Raw genomic sequence first — 20,338 nt, forward strand, 5'->3', positions numbered from 1 at the left:
CTGGGGAACCGGGTTCGCTTCTCCGCTCCTCCACATGCAGCTGCTGGGTGACCTTGGGCTAGTCACACTTCTTTGAAGTCTCTCAGCCTCACGCACCTCACAGAGTGTTTGTTGTGGGGGAGGAAGGGAAAGGAGAACGTTAGCCTCTTTGAGACTCCTTCGGGTAGTGATAAAGCGGGATATCAAATCCAAACTCTTCTTCTCTTCTTCTTCTTTTAAACTCTTTTAAAGCACCCTACTGCAATGACCTCATGAAGAAGCTGGAGTCCAGCCCACTTTCCAGAATCATATGGAGAGCTCTGAAACCTTTGCTTATGGGGAAGGTCTTGTACACCCCTGACACGCCAGCAACAAGGGCAGTCATGTCTGAGGTAAGATCCCAATTCCACATCGTTCAAAGGAAGGGGGAGGCTTGCTTTGTACAGCTGCTGTCGGGGCTCCTGCAGCAAATGCACAAGAGGGAACTGAAAATAGTGAGTAGGGCAGCCTTTCTCAACCTGTGGGTCCCCAGATGAACTACAACTCCCACCACCCCTAGCTAGCAAGGCCAGAGCTCAGGGATGATTTGAGTTGTAGTCTAACAACATCTGGGGACCCACAGGTTGGGAACCGCTGGAGTAGGGGGTCAAAGTGGACTTGCCGCTTGCCGCATAGTTTGCACTTGGTCACATTTTCCCAGTCTGGAGGAGGCTGTATTCTAGAGCTTGGAGCACCAATGATGTTTTCCTTCCAACAATGATTCAACTCTTACTGGCAGCTTATAGAGGCTGTGTCCGCTTCCTGATTCTTCTGAATGGACTCATGTCTGGCTAACCAGTTTGCTGATTTCCCTGAAGCCCCTGCCTTGCTCTCTGTCCTTGTGACTGTTGGGGTGGGTGGATCTGTGAGCTGACCAGGAAGCCAAACAACCATTGCAGAGACCTCTGCTCCTGCAGCTGGACTGCAGAGAGAGAGAGAGACAGAGAGAGATAGAGAGAGGGGGGGAGGGAGAAACAGATAGAAAAGAAACCTCTGCCATTGTCAAAATAAAAAAATTCCTTCCAGTAGCACCTTAAAGACCAACTAAGTTAGTTCTTGGTATGAGCTTTCGTGTGCATGCACACTTCTTCAGATACCTGCACACAAAAAGCTCATACCAAGAACTAACTTAGTTGGTCTTTAAGGTGCTACTGGAAGGAATTTTTTAATTTTGACTATGGCAGACCAACACGGCTACCTATCTGTAACTGGAACTCTGCCATTGTATTTGCTAACATTTTGAAGACTTTAAATCCTTCCCCCAAAACACTCAAATACCCCTTCAAATTGACTGTAAGTGGAATGGCAGATTTAGAAGATGGCATTTTTGGTTAGCCTTAAAGAACTTCCAGTGACAATACTGGGTTAAATGAAGCAATAACTCGGCTCAGTATAAGATAGGGTCATGTGTGCAGCCATACTTTTTAAGTGTATACAGTGGTGCCTCGCAAGACGAAATTAATTCGTTCCGCAATTCTCTTCGTCTTGCGGTTTTTTCGTCTTGCGATGCACGGTTTCCCATAGGAATGCATTGAAAATCAATTAATGCGTTCCTAGGGAAACCACCTTCAGACCAGGTCCGGGGACAGTCTGTCCCCCGACCTCTTCTGAAGGCTGGGGGGGGGGACAGGGGCTTTTCTTTACACTGCCAGCCTTCAGAAGGCTGTTCTGAGGGCTGGCGGTGGGAGGGGAGGCCCTTCTTCCCACCTCCCGCCCCGCAAGCTCCGGGCGGCCGTGCTTCGGGTGACAGGCTGCCGCCCCGAGCCTCGCGCGCCCGGCGGGACCTCCTGCCAGGCGCGCAAGGCTTGCAGGCATTCGCCCGAAGCAAGGGGAGCTCTCCGAAGGGCTCCCCGTGCTTCGGGTGACAGGCTGCCGCCCCGAGCCTCGCGCGCCTGGCGGGACCTCCTGCCAGGCGCACAAGGCTTGCAGGCATTCGCCCGAAGCAAGGAGAGCTCTCCGAAGGGCTCCCCGTGCTTCGGGTGACAGGCTGCCGCCCCGAGCCTCGCGCGCCTGGCGGGACCTCCTGCCAGGCGCGCAAGGCTTGCAGGCATTCGCCCGAAGCAAGGAGAGCTCTCCGAAGGGCTCCCCGTGCTTCGGGTGACAGGCTGCCGCCCCGAGCCTCGCGCGCCTGGCGGGACCTCCTGCCGGGCGCGCGAGGCTTGCAGGCATTCGCCCGAAGCAAGGGGAGCTCTCCGAAGGGCTCCCCGTGCTTTGGGTGACAGGCTGCCGCCCCGAGCCTCGCGCGCCTGGCGGGACCTCCTGCCAGGCGCGCAAGGCTTGCAGGCATTCGCCCGAAGCAAGGGGAGCTCTCCGAAGGGCTCCCCGTGCTTCGGGTGACAGGCTGCCACCCCGAGCCTCGCGCGCCTGGCGGGACCTCCTGCCAGGCGCACAAGGCTTGCAGGCATTCGCCCGAAGCAAGGGGAGCTCTCCGAAGGGCTCCCCGTGCTTCGGGTGACAGGCTGCCGCCCCGAGCCTCGCGCGCCTGGCGGGACCTCCTGCCGGGCGCGCGAGGCTTGCAGGCATTCGCCCGAAGCAAGGGGAGCTCTCCGAAGGGCTCCCTGTGCTTCGGGTGACAGGCTGCCGCAGGCTGCCGCCCCGAGCCTCGCGCGCCCGGCGGGACCTCCTGCCGGGCGCGCAAGGCTTGCAGGCATTCGCCCGAAGCAAGGGGAGCTCTCCGAAGGGCTCCCCGTGCTTCGGGTGACAGGCTGCCGCCCCGAGCCTCGCGCGCCCGGCGGGACCTCCTGCCGGGCGCGCGAGGCTTGCAGACACTCGCCCAAAGATTTTAAAATGCTGGGGGTCGGGAGCGAAGCGTTCGCTCCCGCCCGCCAGCATTTTGGGATCGCCTGGGGCAGCGGAGAAGTCTCCGCTGTCCCGGGAAGGCAGGCGGGGGGGAGCAGGGACCTTTGCCCCCCGCCGGCCTTCAGGAGAGGTCCAGGACCTCTTCTGGGGGCCGGCTGTGGGCGAAGGTCTTTGCTCCCGACCGCCAGCATTTTAAAAGAGGTCCCCGGAGATTTCCCTATGGGCTTTCGTCTTGCGAGGCAAGCCCATAGGGAAATTCGTCTTGCGAAGCGCCTCCAAAGCAGAAAACCCTTTCGTCTTGCGGGTTTTCCGTCTTGCGAGGCATTCGTCTTGCGGGGTACCACTGTACATTATATTCTTGGGCATTTTTTCTCCCTTTTCGGGAAACGTGGTTTGCACAGCACTTCTTGTCCATAAGAAGACATTGCCGAATCCTGTGCCATTGTAACTCTGGCAGATTCTGTGCTGATATGCTGTACTGGAACGTTCTGCTCATTTATGCAATTCTGCTTTAACATTCGTAAGGTCCTCGCTCACATGCTACATTTGCTGACCCAGGCAGATGCTCAAGAACAGCTAGGTTTTATGTTCAAGCACTGCAGTGCTTGATGCTTTGATGTTGCAAAGCTGAAGGGGCAGAAGAGGGGAGGAAGCCGTAATAAACTGCTTGACTGATGGGGGTGGGGTGGGGGAGATGTTGCAACTGGGTTCTAATGTCCGGAATTGAATCAAGGGCCATTGATACTGAACGATAAAGCCAACACTGCTTCTTTTTAGGGCAGAAGTCAAGGAGAGCCACTCTTTTTAGCCTGTTCTGCAGGTTGTCACCTTTTTGGTTTTTTAAAATAAATTTTCGAAAATTTAACATAAATAATAAATTTATATTTTTTCCGACTTTCCACCCCATTTTCCATGGTGTTTTTATTTCTCCCCCTCTGCTACACGCTTCCTTCAAACTCTTATACCATAACACCAATATTATTCTTCCACAAAGCAAACATTGTTAGGTTCTCTTATTTTGGCTGTTAACTTTGCCAGTTCAGCATAGTTCCTCACCTTACTTATCCATTCTTCTTTGGTGGGAATTACTTTTTCCATTTTTGTGCATAGAGAACCCTAGCCGCTGTTGTTGCATACATAAACAACTTAATCATCTGGGGGGGGGGACACACGGATTTCTGTCCCTGGTTGTCACCTTTTCGATGTCACCTTTGACCCTTTCACTATCCTGGCAGGTAAACAAGACGTTCCAGGAGCTGAGTGTCTTCCGTGATCTCGGAGGGATGTGGGAGGAGATAAAACCAAAGATAAAAGTGTTCATGGAGGAAAGCCAGGAAATGGATCTAGTTCGGGTCAGTATGCCATAACTTCTCGCTCCTCAGATAACATTGGATATTTCTTGGGAGACCAGTTTACAAGAAGTGATTTTAATCTGTTTACTTTGGTATCATGATTGGCGCTTTGGCCTCGAGCGAGTGTGTGCATGTCTATGTAGTACCTCATTTCTTCTGACAAGCTTGCTTGGGCAGGGCCTCCTTGTCTGTGCAATGTGACTCTAACCTGAGATTCGGCAGGAAGGTGATTCCTTCTAGACAATAGCTCTCCCCTCTGTGATTTCCCCAAGTGCCAGGTTGGCTGATTTGTTGTGCACAACTCAGGCAGATTCTGGCCAGCATATAAATCAGGCCTGCATCCTCCCTTCCTGTGCTGCTGTATGTGTTCACCTGCCAAGGACATGGCCCATAATGAATGTGAAACGAGGGGCTATTCAAGTACAGGCAGGCTTCACACACTGTTATGTTGAGTTCTGCCATAATCACATTACATGGGGCGCTGAACTAGAGACGAATGTGATTAAATATTACCTCACCCGTTTTAACAGAGGGAACAGATGCAGGTCATACTGGCTCTATCCAGATGTGTGAAAAACAAGCATTGCATTTAAATAACTATTTGGAATGGCAACAATAATTCATTTCAACCTTTCTTGTATTGTAATATTGCCTTTAAAAAATTCCAATACAAGGTCAGTGTGCTATTTGCTATTGGAGAGCCAGTGTGATGTAGTTTGCATTGCTGGGGGGTTGAAATTCCTTCTCAAGCCATGAAGCTTACTAGGAAGAGAGAGAAGAAAATTGTCCTACCAGTGACCTAAAGCTCAGGATGTCCCATTAATCAAAGATACTCACCCTGGAAGCCTAATAACCTGTTCAGATCCAGATCGACCACATAACTCTTTTGTTAAATCCACTGCTTTCTTATGGAGCCTGACTCACCCACAACTTCTGTGAGAAAACAGAGAAACTGTAGGGATTGTCACGTGTGAGTAGAACACCTCATTGCTGCCTGTGTACCTGCTGCCAGAAAACAAGAAGTGTCTGGCCAGCTCCCTCAGCAGATACATTTTGCAGCAGCACATATGGTCAGTTGTGACAGTGGGAGAGATGTTCAGGTGGTAGTATTCTCTAAAGACAGACTTTTTGTTTAGAGTTCACAAGAGCACAAAGTGTGCTCTGTGATGTCCCGGAGAGGATGCAAGCCAGGTCCTCTGGCGGATGACCTTTCCGCCCAGCCGGATGGTGGTCTTTTTTTTTTTTATGGCTCCCTCCCTTTCCCATTTCTGCACAGATTAATCAGAAGGAAAACAAGTGGGTGTTGCAACATGATGTTGTGACTTGTTTCGATGTTTCAACAGGGCGTGTGCCTGTGGACTGTATCAGAGTGTTAGGGACCAAAATCTTCGGTGCTGTACAGCAGGGGAGTGCTCAAAACAACTTTCTTGTCTGGATTTTCACTTTCTGAAAGATGGCAACCCTAATCCTGCCAGAGTTCTATGGAAGCGTTAGGACAGTGTTCATGTGCAGTTGTTGATTTTGCTATGTTTTACTCACTTTCCATTTGCAAATTTCAAATATTTTTTCTGCATACCTTCCATTTCACCCACATTTTCAGAAATTCCCTCTCCTTGTGTGTGTCCCGTTGTCCTGGCCTGCTGTTTGGAACGGGTCTTCCCCCTTCGCTCTTAAGAGGGAAGCATAATGTGTAACACAGAGACAAAACCATCCTCATTAAGTTCTTCTCTATGGTCAAACTATAAACATACTAATATGACATATACGAACCCAAATTTTGGTGCCACTCCCATGGCTGTCCTTCATAGAGCTAAGCATAAGCTGGGAAATAGACATGTTGCTGATTTATGATGATACCTTCCCAAATTGGCCAACGGGGGCACCTCCCACTGCATAATGGCTGGCCTGGTTACCATGGCACCTCAACTTGTTAACTGAACTCTTTGACACAGTATAAATACGGAACATGCATTTAAAAAGGGGAGGGGGGAATCTGATATGCCCAGTTTCTGATTTGTTCCTAACTCGTTTGAAGAGCCCTGTAGCTCGCTGTGCGAGAAAGGCTCCCTCTGGCTTCATGGCATTGGAGGAACCCTGTGTTATGACGTTAATATTCCATTTATGCTTCGTTGCCTCTTTGCCTGTGCTCTCTAGACAGTGCTGGCAGTGCTTTTAACAATCGCCAAGCAGCTGAAACAAATTTCTTCCCTTGCCCCTCTCCAGTTTTCAACAGGGCCTTGTTTGTTTGCTTTCAGCAACGGCTGTCGCTTCCCTGCTGAGATGTTGTACAAGGCTGCCGCCTAGTGAGCCAAAAATAGAAATTGTGGAAAGGGAAGGCTCAGATCTGACAATGAGCAGAACAAGACCAGCATAGAATCTTAGAATTGTAGAGTAGGAAGAGACCCTAAGAATCATCTAGTTCATCCCCTTGCAATACAGGAATATGCAGCTGAGCTATCATGTGAATGTTCAGCTTACCCAGTTCAGTTTATGCCCTGTGTAGCAGTAGTGTCACTAGAGTCCTAGTCAGGACCACTGTCACAAGGAAGCCTGAGGGAGCCTGGCCTCTCAGGGGTCTTCCAGGCCCCTCCTTCAGTGATCATAGTGAGCAACTGGACAAAAATACTGCCTGCAAATTTACGCAGGCAATATTCCACCCAATTGCTCATAACCAGGCAACTGAAAGTTAGGCGACAAGCAGTTTGGGCATGCCCAGAATAATGGAATACACCATTAAATAATGGGCAGCCTTTCCCACCTAATCTGAATTCTAGTGTAGGTGTAGGAAAGAGGTTTTGTCCAGTAGCAGTAAGCCTGAGATTGAGCTGCAAGTGGGAAGACTGACAGTGACTGTGTTCTCTCACAATGACAATCCAGACATCTTGGCTTGTCATGGTTTACTTTGGATGAGCAGCACGCTTTAGTTGGTTGCCTGATCACTTACTCCTCCCCTGGTACAAGTGTGACAAACAAATCAAGTAGTTTTGGCTTCCCATTCCATCTAAACCCAGGACTATGGTGTGTGGCTTCCTTAGTAAGTTAGCCCCAAACTAATGGCTTCAGGCTGGCCATTGATCATGGTTTGTTAGGGAACAAGAGGCCACCATCCATGGGTTGGGTGTAATGGGAAGCCAAAGCTTCTTGGTTTGTTCATCCTGCTGTTCTGTGCAAACACAGGCAATAGATCTGTGAAATGCTATTTATGCTCTTTGCTCTTACTTCATGGTGAATTTCACTAAGTTTCTTTGCTATGTTGCTAACACCAGACGTTACTGAAGAACAAGTTCCTTTGGAAACACCACTTAATGGGTTCAAGCTGGACCGTAGAAGATCTATCCCTGTTCTTGGCAAAGAACCTGGAGGATGTTCATCCGGTGAATGGCTCAACCCGCACCTGGAGGGAAGCTTTCAATGAAACTGACCATGCTGTTCTGACTATTTCCCGCTTCATGGAAGTGAGTCTCATATTTACTAGTGTTTTGATCTTGTTCATTATTATTGGGGCTATTCCTTTTCTCTCCCCAAGTCGATTCAGAAAGAATAATTTCTGCAATGGACTGCAGAACAGAAACTGGTCCTAAGAGATGCACAAGGCCATTTTTCAGGATTTGGGCGGTGGGGGAAGAGCACTCTCAGAAAAGATGTCATCAGTGGGCCTCCTTAGCTGGCCAAATGGACTAGAGCTTAGGTGTCCCTAAGAGTACCCAGTCCGCTGAGCCCACATCTTTTGGGGGGAAAGCTACATTTCGACTTGATGATGTAAGTCAAAGTCAACTCCACCATTCTTGATCTTAGTCTTGACACTATGATCGCTACACCACACTGGCCCTGTAGCATTTAATCGGACAGAAATGGGGCATGCTTCTTATTTCAGTGTTTGCGCAAATATTTGCTTCTCAAAGAAACTTCAGCCCAGGTTCTGATTCATTTTGTCCGTCATGGTTGCAGTGTGTCAATCTGGACAAACTGGAAGCCATGCCTAGTGAAGTGCGGCTTATCGACAAGTCCCTGGAGCTGCTGGATCAGAGGAGGTTTTGGGCAGGCATCGTTTTCCCCGAAATCACCCCTAGCAGCGTGAAGTTGCCACAACATGTCAAGTACAAGATAAGGATGGACATCGATAGCGTGGAGAGAACAAACAAAATTAAGGACGGGTGAGCAGTCCTCAAAGAGGCCTTGGTAGGTTCGCGATTAACAGGAATGGGCGTGAGAATTCTGACCCAACTATTGTTTTGCTTTGGTGCTATAGGTACTGGGATCCAGGTCCTCGGGCTGATCCTTTTGAGGACATGCGCTACGTCTGGGGAGGCTTTGCTTACTTGCAGGATGTGATAGAGCAGGCGATCATCCGTACTGTGACCGGCTCCGAGAAGAAAACGGGAGTCTACGTTCAGCAGATGCCCTACCCCTGTTATGTGGATGATGTGTAAGTGACAGTCTCTGAGTGAGTGGTCCCCTGGCGTGGCTGACTCTGCTTAAGTCAGAGTGGACCTGAGTTTTAGGGTGGCAGATTTTGGAGAAACGTGAGCTGGTTCTTCACCCAACTGCAGAGGCAGTGACAGGAAAGAACCTCCATGATGGGGTTTGGGAGTCTTCTTCAAGGGGTGACATTTTATCAAAAATGCCACTTCCTAGGGGAGGGCAAGCTTCTCTATAAAGCCTCCATGGGTCATCTTTGAGAAAGCTTTCAAGATGGTGGCAGGTTATCCTCCTAGAGCAGCTCATACTTCTTGGGTCCAAGATAGCGCTGGAGGGGGAGGAGAGGACAATCTAGATTCTGTTTCCAGCAGTGGCTGAACAGATGGCTCTGAAACCAAGCAGAAATGGTCTCCCCCTTGTTTTCCCCAGCATTCAGAACATCGACTTTCTGTTTAGCTATTATGGTAGCCGCCACTCATAGACAAATTCTCATTCTTTAGAAAAGCTTTGTAAGCAGGCAGGCAGGCAGGCAGGCAGGCAGCCGCCATCGAATCTTGAAAGGTGAATTACACACTGCATGACGAAGTATTTCTTTTGGTCTGCCTTAAACTTGTTACCAATAAACGATAAGCCCCAAGTCTTGGCCTTCCTCTGGTTTCCCCTCTGCAGATTCTTGCGTGTCATGAGCGGCTCCATGCCCCTCTTCATGACTCTGGCTTGGATCTACTCTGTGGCCGTGATCGTCAAGGGCATTGTGTATGAAAAGGAGGCCCGCCTGAAAGAGACCATGAGGATTATGGGCCTAAACAACGGCACCCTTTGGCTCAGCTGGTTCATTAGCAGCCTCATCCCCCTTCTCATGAGCGCTGGGCTCCTGACGCTCATCCTCAAGGTTAGCCTGGCTCCATGTTCTCACTCCTTTGGTTAATAGGATGTTTAATCCACAACTGTTGATTTACTATACTGGCTTACCATGCAATATTAGGATCCCCCACTGTTCAATTCTTACCTTAGCTACGGATCTCTTCTTATGTTCTTGAGTAAGTCCCACTGGGTTCCATGGGACTTACTCCCAGGTAAGGGGATAGAAGAATGCATCCTGTGGTATAAATTGCTTGCCTGCGCTCCCTTAAGGATGAACAAGAACGTAAAAATAATAGCAGAGCATAGTAGTCAATGAATACTGGTTCTGAAACATTGGCTTCCAATACATTTCCAAGCACAATGTTGGTGCTGATCTTTAAAGCCCTAAACGGCCTCAGCCTTGTATACCTGAAAGAGCATCTCCACACACAAACACACAAACACACACACCCATCGTTCAGCCAGACACTGAGGTCCAACTCCGAGGGCCTTCTGGTGATTCCCTCATTGAGAGAAGTGAGGTGACGGGGGCCTTCTCAGCAGTGGAGCCCACCCTGTGGAATGCCCTCCCATCAAATGTCAAGGAGATAAGTAACTATACAACACATCTGTCTTTAGAAGACATCTGAAGGCAGCCCTGTATCAGGAAGTTTTTGTATATGTTGGAAGCTGCCCAGAGTGGCTAATAATAATAATAATAATAATAATAATAATAATAATAATAATATTGTCTTCAGAAAGAACACATGAGCTCAGAGGTGACCATTCTTTTTTTTGTAAGATAGGATGGCTAAGCGCCTTTTCACATATTCCACAGTAGCAAATGTGGGTTTGATAGCTAAACCCATTGGCCAAGGATCTATATCCTACCCTGCCAGGCCCCATAGGACTGTCTCTGTATGTCTGACACATCAGCTTGCTTACTGCAAACACATGTTTGCCCCCACTTGTTAATGTAAACCACCGCAGGTGTGTACAAGTAATAACAGTAATGCTAGTAATGGTAATAAGTTGTAATAATAATAATAAAGCAATGATGAAATGTGAATTGTCAAATGTTTCATGGCTGTACAATTGGTCCTCTCTTTCTCCAGAAAGGAAACCTGCTGCCCTACAGTGACCCCAGCGTGGTGTTTGTCTTCCTGTCTATCTTTGGCATAGTGACCATAACACAGTGCTTCCTCATCAGCACCTTTTTCTCAAGGGCCAACTTGGCCGCAGCTTGTGCAGGGATCATCTACTTTACTCTCTACTTGCCTTGCACATTGAATTTTGCCTGGCATGATTACATGACCTTCTCTCTCAAAACGTTTGCGGTGAGTCAGTGCAAGGGGGACGGGGTGGCGAGGGGAGGGTAGCACCGCCAGCAAGGAGAGATCTTTTTTTAATCTGGTCTGGGCAGACCTTCTTGGACTATTTTTTTTTTGGGGGGGGGGGGTTAGACCTGCACATCCCCTTCCCCCATTCCCTAATTCTTTCAACTTTTAATCAAACTTTAATTGGTTTCACTACACCAGTGTGGTTGTTAGAGTATTGAATTAGGACCTGGGAAATCAGAGTTCAAATGACCACATGGCCACAAAACTCACTGGGCAGTGTTGAGCCAGTTACCAACTCTCAGCCTAATCTACCTCCCAGGGTTATTACGAAAATAATATGTATATTACCTACACCCTTTAGCACTTTGAGGGAAAGTTGGGATCAAGTCAGTTCATTGTGTTTTAGCAGGCAGCCATTATACAAATGATAACTATAATAATAATAGTAATACTAATAATAATAATAATAGAGATTTACCTTTCTGCTCCTTAACCTTTAAAGGATAATTCATTTCCCATACCCCCTTTAAGTTTAATAGCACAGATTTGTAGAGCCTTAGCAAGAAATTTAGATATTCTGAAGTATATACAGTGGTACCTCTGGTTGCAAACGGGACCTGTTCCAGAGGCCCATTCACAACCTGAACAGAACGCAACCCACGTCTGTGCGTGCACGGGTTGCAATTCGCCGCGCATGCGCAAGCAGTGAAACCCAGAAGTAACCCGTTCTGTTACTTCCGGGTCGCTATGGGATGCAACCTGAAAATGTGTAACCTGAAGCAAATGTAACATGAGGTATGACTGTATACGTCTCTACATAGGACAGCAAAAAACAAGTCTTTGCTAGGGGTGAGCTTCCCTTCTGTGATCTTAACAATGGGTAAATGTGGTTGTTTCTAAGATCATTATAAAAAGCGCATTCAAGGAGCGCATGAGTTGTATCTTCTGTTGACACAGAGTTGCAACCACAAACACTGTCCTTCTCAGGAATTCTCGTGGGATGTGTGTGTATGTTTCTCATAGTGGTACTGGAAACTCTTCCCCCCAACTTATTCCAAATCTGCTCCAGGAATATTTGGTTTCGAGATTACATGAGCAGGGCCAATGGTATAGTTCCTCACCACCTGATAGCCAGCCTCCATACTAAACAGATGATAACCAGATGGTAAGGAACTGTATCCTTTGTCCCACCCATGTCGAACTAGCTCAGGTACCCATTTGGTCACAGCTGAATCAGCTTTTGCTTTTGTTCCTTGTTGCCATTATGGCAGGGTTAATCTTTCCTTGCACTGAAAACATGAGTGAGTGAGTGAATGCACCCAGGATGTTAACTGGTGTTTTTCCTCTGCAGAGCTTGCTTTCTCCGGTCGCCTTTGGGTTTGGCAGTGAGTACCTTTCCCTGTTTGAAGAGCAGGGTGTTGGGTTGCAATGGGACAATGTCTTCATGAGCCCTTTGGAAGGAGACAGCTACAACCTGACAACTTCTGTGTGTATGATGCTGTTCGATAGTCTGCTGTATGGGGTTCTGACTTGGTACATCGAGGCTGTCTTTCCAGGTGAGCAGTAGCACATCAAATCTCTCTCTGTCTTAGCCCATTACTTCCCATTACCCCACTTCCCTCCCTTTGGAAGTCAGGGATGCTGCTGTTTCCATATTATTATCCAGCCATGGGAGATCCCAGAAACAGCAGTCTCACAGGAGGAGGAGCGGTGACAGATTGTTGTAGATCCACCAAAGATAGCAGGTGCAAGAGCCTTGACGAGGCTGACTGTGCTCTGAAGGAATTGTTTGATTTGTTTATGCATGTTACAACGGTGGCAAGAATAATCTTCGTGCAAAAAATTGAAAGAAGTCCCACTGAAAGAAGAATGGCTTATGAAGATGGTGGAATATGCTGAGATGGCTAGACCAACTGTTAGAATTAAAGGAGGGAATTTTTTTTGAAGAATGGAAATAATCTGTGGAATGTTTGGAAGAAAAAATACCATGGTTATGTTAAAACGTAATGGGTAAAATGTAAGTACAGTGGTACCTCAGGTTAAGTACTTAATTCATTCCAGTGGTCCGTTCTTAACCTGAAACTGTTCTTAACCTGAAGCACCACTTTAGCTAATGGGGCCTCCTGCTACTGCCGCGCCACCGGAGCCCGATTTCTGTACTTATCCTGAAGCAAAGTTCTTAGCCTGAAGCACTATTTCTGGGTTAGCGGAGTGTGTAACCTGAAGCATATGTAACCCGAGGTGCCACTGTAACATAGCAGCTTTAGAACACTGCGGAAGGGCGGATGGGAAGTCAGCAGATATGAGAGATTTGTTGTTTAAAAGAACTTGTAAAATCTGAAAATGCAATAAAAAGGTTATGCATTAGACAGGGCTGACTCTGCTGTTGAGCAAAGTGAGCTGGTCGCCTAAGGCAGCAGAGGCTATAGGGAAGAGGAGAGGACAGAGCTGCATGTGGCTTGCCCTGTATCCTTGTCCTGCGATGGAGGATGCTGTTCAGGTGCCAGCATTTTAGTAGCTTTCAGGTGCTAACCCAGCCCACTTTTGTGCATGAAACAGGACAGTGGTGTTGTCTTGTCCTTCACCTGAGGCAGTGAAATGCCTTTGGTGCTCTTACATCACTGTTATGAGGCTGCTTCCTCCAAAGATCAAGGGCAGAGTGTTCCTTGCAGCCGTTTGCAATCCTTCCTTTCCCCAGGTCTGTGGTTAGTCCAAGCACATTCACTCCCTTGGCTGGATTGTTTCCGGCGGGTTGAAGCTACTCCATACAAACTACCTTTAGCCACCTCGAGGTGTGGGAAGGGTGTTTGGTAAAGTGACTAGATAATACGGACAGATCGGGCTCCAATCTTTGCAAAATTCAGTACCTGGAGAATTATCTTATCTTCTGCACATCTGAATGATTTCCCCCCAAGTCTCACCCAGGTCATTTTGTCCCTTTTTGTTTAGGTCAATACGGCATCCCCAGACCCTGGTACTTTCCCTTTACGAAGTCCTACTGGTGTGGTGAGCAATCTGGAGAGCAACAGACCCCTTCTCTTCACAAAAATTCATCTGAAAGTAAGCAACTGGTGTTCTCCTACATTTTATTCAGTGGCAAACCAGGCTTCTCTGGTGGAATACTTTCCAATGGATAAGGCTCCCTGCTGTTCTCAGTTTGATTTCTTAAGACCTGCAGCCCCTTGGATTCGGGAAACCCATTATTATTTTTTGTCACACCCCAGTTCTCTCTCTGCCCCTTGCTGTCCAGCCCAGTGCTGAAGTACCGCATTTTTCGCTCTATTTAGACACACTTTTTCCCTCCTAAAAAGTAAGGGGAAATGTGTGTGCGTCTTGTGGAGCAAATGCAGGCTGCGCGGCTATCCCAGAAGCCAGAACAGCGAGAGGGATCATTGAGCAGTGCTCCCTCTTGCTGTTCTAGCTTCTGGCTTAGCCCCTCTGTCCCTTCCTCCACCTCCCGGAAAAGCCCGCAAGAGCCACGTGGAGTATGTGTGCGGCTCTTGGGGGCTTTCCCCCAAGGAGGGAGAAGGGCAGCCCATCAGTGACGGGCTGCCTTTCTCCCTCCTCGGGGAAAAGCCTGCAAGCGCTGCACACACACTCTATGCGGCTCATGAAAGGGAGCGCTGAGCAGAGCCTGGCATGCATACAGGCTCTGCTCAGCGCTCCCTTTAAAGAATATTTTTTTCTTGCATTCCCCCTCTAAAAAATAAGTGCGTCTTATGGTCAGGTGCGTCTTATGGAGCAAAAAATACGGTAGCTTGCAGGTATTATAAACATGCCGTTCCTCACTAAGTAGATTTACTTTCCTGTTGCAACAGTCTGCATGGAAGAAGAGCCAAGTCATCTTCACCTTGGGGTGTCGATTCAAAGCCTGGTGAAGGTTTACCGTGATGGCAAGAAACTGGCTGTCGATGGCCTTACTCTGAATTTCTACGAAGGGCAGATTACCTCCTTCCTGGGACACAACGGAGCTGGGAAAACCACCACAATGTAAGAGGGCAAAATTGGTACGGTGGAAAAACACCTTCCAAAGTCATGTCACTTTGCTTGTTTGCACTCAACTTCCCTTTTGTTATATTTAGGTCCATCCTGACTGGGTTATTCCCCCCAACTTCAGGCACAGCCTTCATCCTTGGCAAAGACATCCGTTCTGAGCTCAGCACCATCCGGAAGAATCTGGGTGTCTGCCCCCAGCACAATGTCCTGTTTGATGAGTGAGTCACGCTATGAATCACCATTCCCTTCCACCTTTTCATTTGTTTCTTAACTAGCAAAATTCCCACGATTGTGATGGCGGGGGGGGGGGCTGTTTAGAGAGAGAGAATCAGCAAAGACAATATCAGTTATCCAACCTAGTATAAGGCAGTTTCCTATCATGCCTAATTTGGGATTCCGCCTCTGAATACAATCGTACCTCAGAAGTCGAATGGAATCTGTTCTGGAAGTCCGTTCGACTTCCAAAACGTTCAGAAACCAAAGTGCGACTTCTGATTGGCTGAAGGAAGCTCTTGCAGCCAATTGGAAGCTGCAGAAGCCCTGTCGTGCGTTTGGGTTCCAAAGAATGTTCGCAAACCAGAACACTCACTTCCAGGTTTGCAGCGTTTGGGAACCAAAACATCCCAAGTACCAAGACATTCGGGATCCAAGGTACAATTGTATGTATTTTCATTATCATGTTAGCACTTTAAAACTGGATGACAAGGAACAGACAATATGTGAGTTTTTTCTTACCAAAATGTGGCCGTTCTCCCCCCACGCCTAGGTTGACAGTGGAGGAACACATCTGGTTTTATGCGCGCCTGAAGGGACTGTCGGAAAAGCTGGTGAAAAAGGAGATGAAGCAGATGGCCATAGATGTTGGTTTGCCTCATAAACTCAAATCAAAGACAAGCAAACTCTCTGGTAAATTTCATTTATTCAGCCAAATGCAACTATTGTTTGCCTTGCCCTGTATACCCCTGCATGCAAAGCATAACAAGAGATCTTCTGGATCAGGCCTGAGACCCATCTAATCTGTCTGTTGGCTTCCAATAATTGGTAGCCAAATGCCTGTGGATGTTTTGGGACTGTAACTCCCACCATCCCTGTGTCTTGCCACATGCAAGGTGGTTCTTTTAAAATGAGATTCAGAAGCAATACAAAACATGAGTGAGTGAGAAGATTAAAGATTTTATTCTAAACAGCAAGCAGTATATGCGTACCAAGCATGCTCTTCAGCCTGCCACTTGGAAGCCTCAAGAAGTGGCCAAGTGGCTCCCCCAAGTAGCCTCAGGTTGCAAGGCCCCTGCGGCCGATCAGTCCATGCATGAGCTTCTCCAAATCCCTGCCCCAAACCATCCTGTTTATTGATAGCTAGATAGCTAGCCCTTGTGGCTTGCCTGACTGGCTACTTGCAGTCATACATTACTAGCTGTATGCAGATTATTCATTAGCCACTCTCTCCCAATGTCTCGAGAGGGACGCAGGTGGTGCTGTGGGTTAAACCACAGAGCCTAGGACTTGCCGATCAGAAGGTCGGCAGTTCGAATCCCCACGACAGGGTGAGCTCCCGTTGCTTGGTCCCTGCTCCTGCTAACCTAGCAGTTCGAAAGCACGTCAAAGTGCAAGTAGATAAATAGGTACCGCTCCGGCGGGAAGGTAAACGGTGTTTCCGTGCGCTGCTGTGGTTCGCCAGAAGCTGTACGCCGGCTCCCTTGGCCAATAAAGTGAGATGAACGCCGCAACCCCACGACTGGACCTAATGGTCAGGAGTCCCTTTACCTTTTACCCAATGCCTCACTTTGTCCAAACCATGTCCAACATCAAAGAAGGTACCCAGCACTATCACTTCCTTCCAACCATCAAGGAGCTTAACAAGAGATAGGGAGGGGGAAGGAAGAGGCAGCAGGAGAGGGCAATTGAGTCAGATCACTTAACTCCTCGAAATACAAACATATTCCAGATAGATTGCCCATACACCCTGATCATTGACTATTCTGTCTGGAGCTGATGGGAGTCTAAAATACCTGGAGAGCAGTAGGCTGGGAAATGTTGTCTTAGACCTAAATCTCTTCTACCATGCATGCATTCACATAAGTGCATAGCAGCAGTTCCACAGACCACCCCAGGTAAAGCGGAATCGAACCCTAGATTAAATTAGACTGAATCTTGTCTGTTTTTGCTTCGTAGGTGGTATGCAGAGAAAGCTTTCAGTGGCTTTGGCCTTTGTAGGTGGCTCTAAGGTTGTCATTCTGGATGAGCCGACAGCTGGAGTTGACCCTTATTCTCGCAGAGGGATCTGGGAGCTGCTTGTGAAATATCGCCAAGGTACCACTTGCCTTTTCCTCTCGCGACCCAGTGAAAAGTTGCATCTGTATGGTGTAGTGGTTCTGCATTGCAACCATGTTCCCTGATGTCTCTTTGATTGACTCCCTTCTGGTATTGCTGGCCTTTAGAGATTTTAGACCCCCACCTTTCTGCTTCTCCTGTATAAGTAAGTTAACATGCAATTTGAAAACGGATCCACAAATGGAACTGAAGAAGGAAGATTGGCAAACGGTTGGAGAGGACTGTGTCCTTTTCTTTATTTGTGTACCAGTATTAAAAAGACCCCTGTCCTATAAAAAAATCCTGGTTAGATGTGTTTTTCTCATTTTTTTAGAATTAAAAAAAATGAGATTTAATTAAAAATTAATTGTTATTTTTTCTTCTTCAGTAAAATAAAGTTTATTGTGATGTTGATAAGACTCCTGTTGCATCAGCCTGTATCAATTTTGGCAAATATCAGTAGAACTTCTTTGGCTGAAATTTGTGCATCTGTTAGCTTCATGGTATATGAGACCTTTATATATTTATTTTTTTATTAAATTTTTATTAGGAATTTAAACAAAACATATTATCTTAAAACATACCATCCTTAATCCCCCCCCCTCCTAACTCCCATAAAAAACACCCTCCACACCCCTGACTTCCCTCAGTTCCAATCTCTGATTTCTCTATAAAGGCTATTCTCTGCATGTTACAAAATTGTATAGTAATTAAAAATTAATTAATTAAAGTTAGTATGAACAGAGAGCTCAGTCATGGCATGCTGTTTTTAAAGACTTGAGTCAAACTAGACGAATTAGTGGAGATCTGCAACCAGATCCCTCATTTCTATAAGTACAGTGGTACCTCTAGATACAAACTGGATCCGTTCCGGAACCCCGTTCGCATCTAGAAGCAAACATAACTAGTGATGGCACGTCTGTGCACACGCATGTCACTTTTTGCCACTTATGCGCATGTGCGTGACGTCATTTTGAGCGTCTGTGCATGTGCAAGTGGCGAAACCCAGAAGTATTGCGCTCCGTTACTTCCGGGTTGCCGCGGAGCGCAACTCGAACGCACTCAACTCGAAGCGTTTTCAACCCGAGGTATGACTGCATCTCCAAAAGCAACCTCAGCCCCTCCACTCTCCCACAGTTGGATTGGGGCTATGATGCTGTAGGGCTATGCTGTTTCCTTAACGTAAACCAGCTTTCTCTACGCTGCCATTTGTTAGGAACAATATATGGGTGCACAGTCACTAAACCAGTCTGGTATATTTGGCTTCTTCCCTTCCTGGTTGTCAGGTCGCACCATCATTCTCTCCACGCACCATATGGACGAGGCGGACATCCTCGGAGACCGAATTGCTATCATTTCTCACGGCAAACTGTGCTGCGTTGGCTCTTCGCTGTTCCTGAAGAACCAGTTGGGGACTGGATATTATCTAACCTTAGTCAAGAAGGACGTGGATTCCTCACTCAGCTCCTACAGGAACAGTAGCAGCACCGTGTCTTACCTGAAAAAGGTACTGCTTTCAGAAGTGCTGTCAAGGGGAGAGGGGGACGGGCGCAGTTTGCTAATTTCTTCTAGAAACAATGGGGAGATTTTAGGGCCCCTCAAGTAACATATCCTATTCCTTTAGCTCACAACCAGAAATAGTCTGTACAATAAAAAAGGTTCTAGATTCAGGTAGTTAGCCGTGTTGGTCTGACGCAGTTGAAATATATAAAAAATTGTCCAGTAGCACCTTAGAGACCAACTAAGTTTGTTCTTGGTATAAGCTTTCGTGTGCAGGTATCTGACGAAGTGTGCATGCACATGAAAGCTTATACCAAGAACAAACTTAGTTGGTCTCTAAGGTGCTACTGGACAATTTTTTTTTTGTTTTTTTATATGTCTCGAATTAAAAAGGTAAAAGTAAAAAGGTAAAGGACCCCTGGGCGGTTAAGTCCAGTCAAAGGTGGTTGTTGCACTCATCTCGCTTCCAGGCCAAGGGAGCCGGCGTTGGTCCATAGACAGCTTTCCAGGTCATGTGGCCAGCATGACTAAACCGCTTCTGGCGCAACGGGACACCGTGGCGGAACCCAGAGCACATGGAAATGCCGTTTACTTTCCCGCAACAGTGGTACCTATTTATCTACTGGCACTGGCGTGCTTTCGAACTGCTAGGTTGGCAGGAACTGGGACCGAGAAACGGGAGCTCACCCCGTCGCAGGGATTTGAACCACCAACCATCCGATCGGCAAGCCCAAGAGGCTCAGTGGGTTACACCACAGCGCCACCCGTGTCCCTATAGTCTGTACAATAATGCAGTTTGATCATAGCGTGTAGTCATAGAAGGAGCTCAGTGTATTGTACGTAAATGGTTCTCCACACCCCATTTTCTATTGAAGGCTAAGTGGAGATTTCATCTCTGGTCTCCCAGGTCCTAGACTCTAACCACTGCACCACACGGGCTCCTTAGAGACATAATATCAGTGTCCTTTTTGTTTCCTGAGAATTACATTTCCTCTCTCTCTTTAAAAAAACACCCTGACTTTGTTCAGATAAGAGATAATTGGATCGCCTTTTCTTTTCTCATTAGGATGACAGTGTGTCTCAGAGCAGTTCAGATGCTGGACTTGGCAGTGACCATGAAAGTGACACCCTGACAATAGGTAAGGGATTTTAAAAGATAACAAAACCTTCAGGTTGTTTCTTGTGTCTCTGTCTTTTATAATTTTAAGGCACCAGAGTGGTGGTGGTGTTATTCTTAAAAATTATTATTGAGATTAGTCAATAATCTCATCTGCCTGGCTTCCTCTGTGTTTTTAAAAAAGTTTTCACCCTGTCACTTTTCTGTTGCTTTCCCCAGTAATTTTTATTTCTTGCCTTGGACCCAATACCTCTTCCTCCTCCTCCTCCTCCTCCTCCTTCTCTTCTTCTTCTTCTTCTTCTTCTTCTTCTTCTTCTTCTTCTTCTTCTTCTTCCTCCTCCTCTCCTCCTCCTCTTTTCTCCTCCTCCTCTTCCTCCCCTCTCTGTTTCATTTACCGTAAATCTTCCATCATTTATTTTACTTTATTTTCGTAATGACATTTATATACCTCTTAATCACAAAACCTCCAAGTGCCTTACATAAAATATACATTAAAATTATCAATAGAAGTCAGAGTTAAAAACCAACTTAACAAAAATATAAAATGAAAAGGAGCAGTTTAAAAACACACATTTTAAAGATAAAACCACCTTTTTAAATGCATGTCAACTTTACATATCCGGGCAGGCTTGACTTAACAAAGT

At 47.2% G+C, this 20,338-nt stretch overlaps 2 protein-coding genes across 2 annotated transcripts in view; one reads left to right on the plus strand and one right to left on the minus strand.

Annotated features, from left to right (window-relative positions):
- The window catches only part of LOC310696250 (uncharacterized protein), a 960,839-nt gene that overhangs the window by 457,206 nt on the left and 483,295 nt on the right, over positions 1 to 20,338 (minus strand). The gene's annotated exons all lie outside the window — the stretch shown is intronic.
- ABCA1 (ATP binding cassette subfamily A member 1) overlaps positions 1 to 20,338 on the plus strand; it is a 109,943-nt gene that overhangs the window by 59,185 nt on the left and 30,420 nt on the right. Inside the window, exons 10-24 of the mRNA XM_083481354.1 lie at positions 232 to 371; positions 4,053 to 4,169; positions 7,436 to 7,624; positions 8,118 to 8,323; positions 8,419 to 8,595; positions 9,258 to 9,480; positions 10,547 to 10,768; positions 12,123 to 12,327; positions 13,721 to 13,831; positions 14,590 to 14,761; positions 14,854 to 14,985; positions 15,534 to 15,673; positions 16,940 to 17,077; positions 18,364 to 18,584; positions 19,644 to 19,716. Coding sequence (XP_083337480.1) covers positions 232 to 371; positions 4,053 to 4,169; positions 7,436 to 7,624; positions 8,118 to 8,323; positions 8,419 to 8,595; positions 9,258 to 9,480; positions 10,547 to 10,768; positions 12,123 to 12,327; positions 13,721 to 13,831; positions 14,590 to 14,761; positions 14,854 to 14,985; positions 15,534 to 15,673; positions 16,940 to 17,077; positions 18,364 to 18,584; positions 19,644 to 19,716 — 2,466 coding nt within the window. The remainder of the gene's footprint in view (positions 1 to 231; positions 372 to 4,052; positions 4,170 to 7,435; positions 7,625 to 8,117; positions 8,324 to 8,418; positions 8,596 to 9,257; positions 9,481 to 10,546; positions 10,769 to 12,122; positions 12,328 to 13,720; positions 13,832 to 14,589; positions 14,762 to 14,853; positions 14,986 to 15,533; positions 15,674 to 16,939; positions 17,078 to 18,363; positions 18,585 to 19,643; positions 19,717 to 20,338) is intronic.

This window comes from Podarcis liolepis (assembly GCF_965112155.1).
Source record: "Podarcis liolepis genome assembly, chromosome: 17".
Classification (NCBI taxonomy): Eukaryota; Metazoa; Chordata; class Lepidosauria; order Squamata; family Lacertidae; genus Podarcis; species Podarcis liolepis.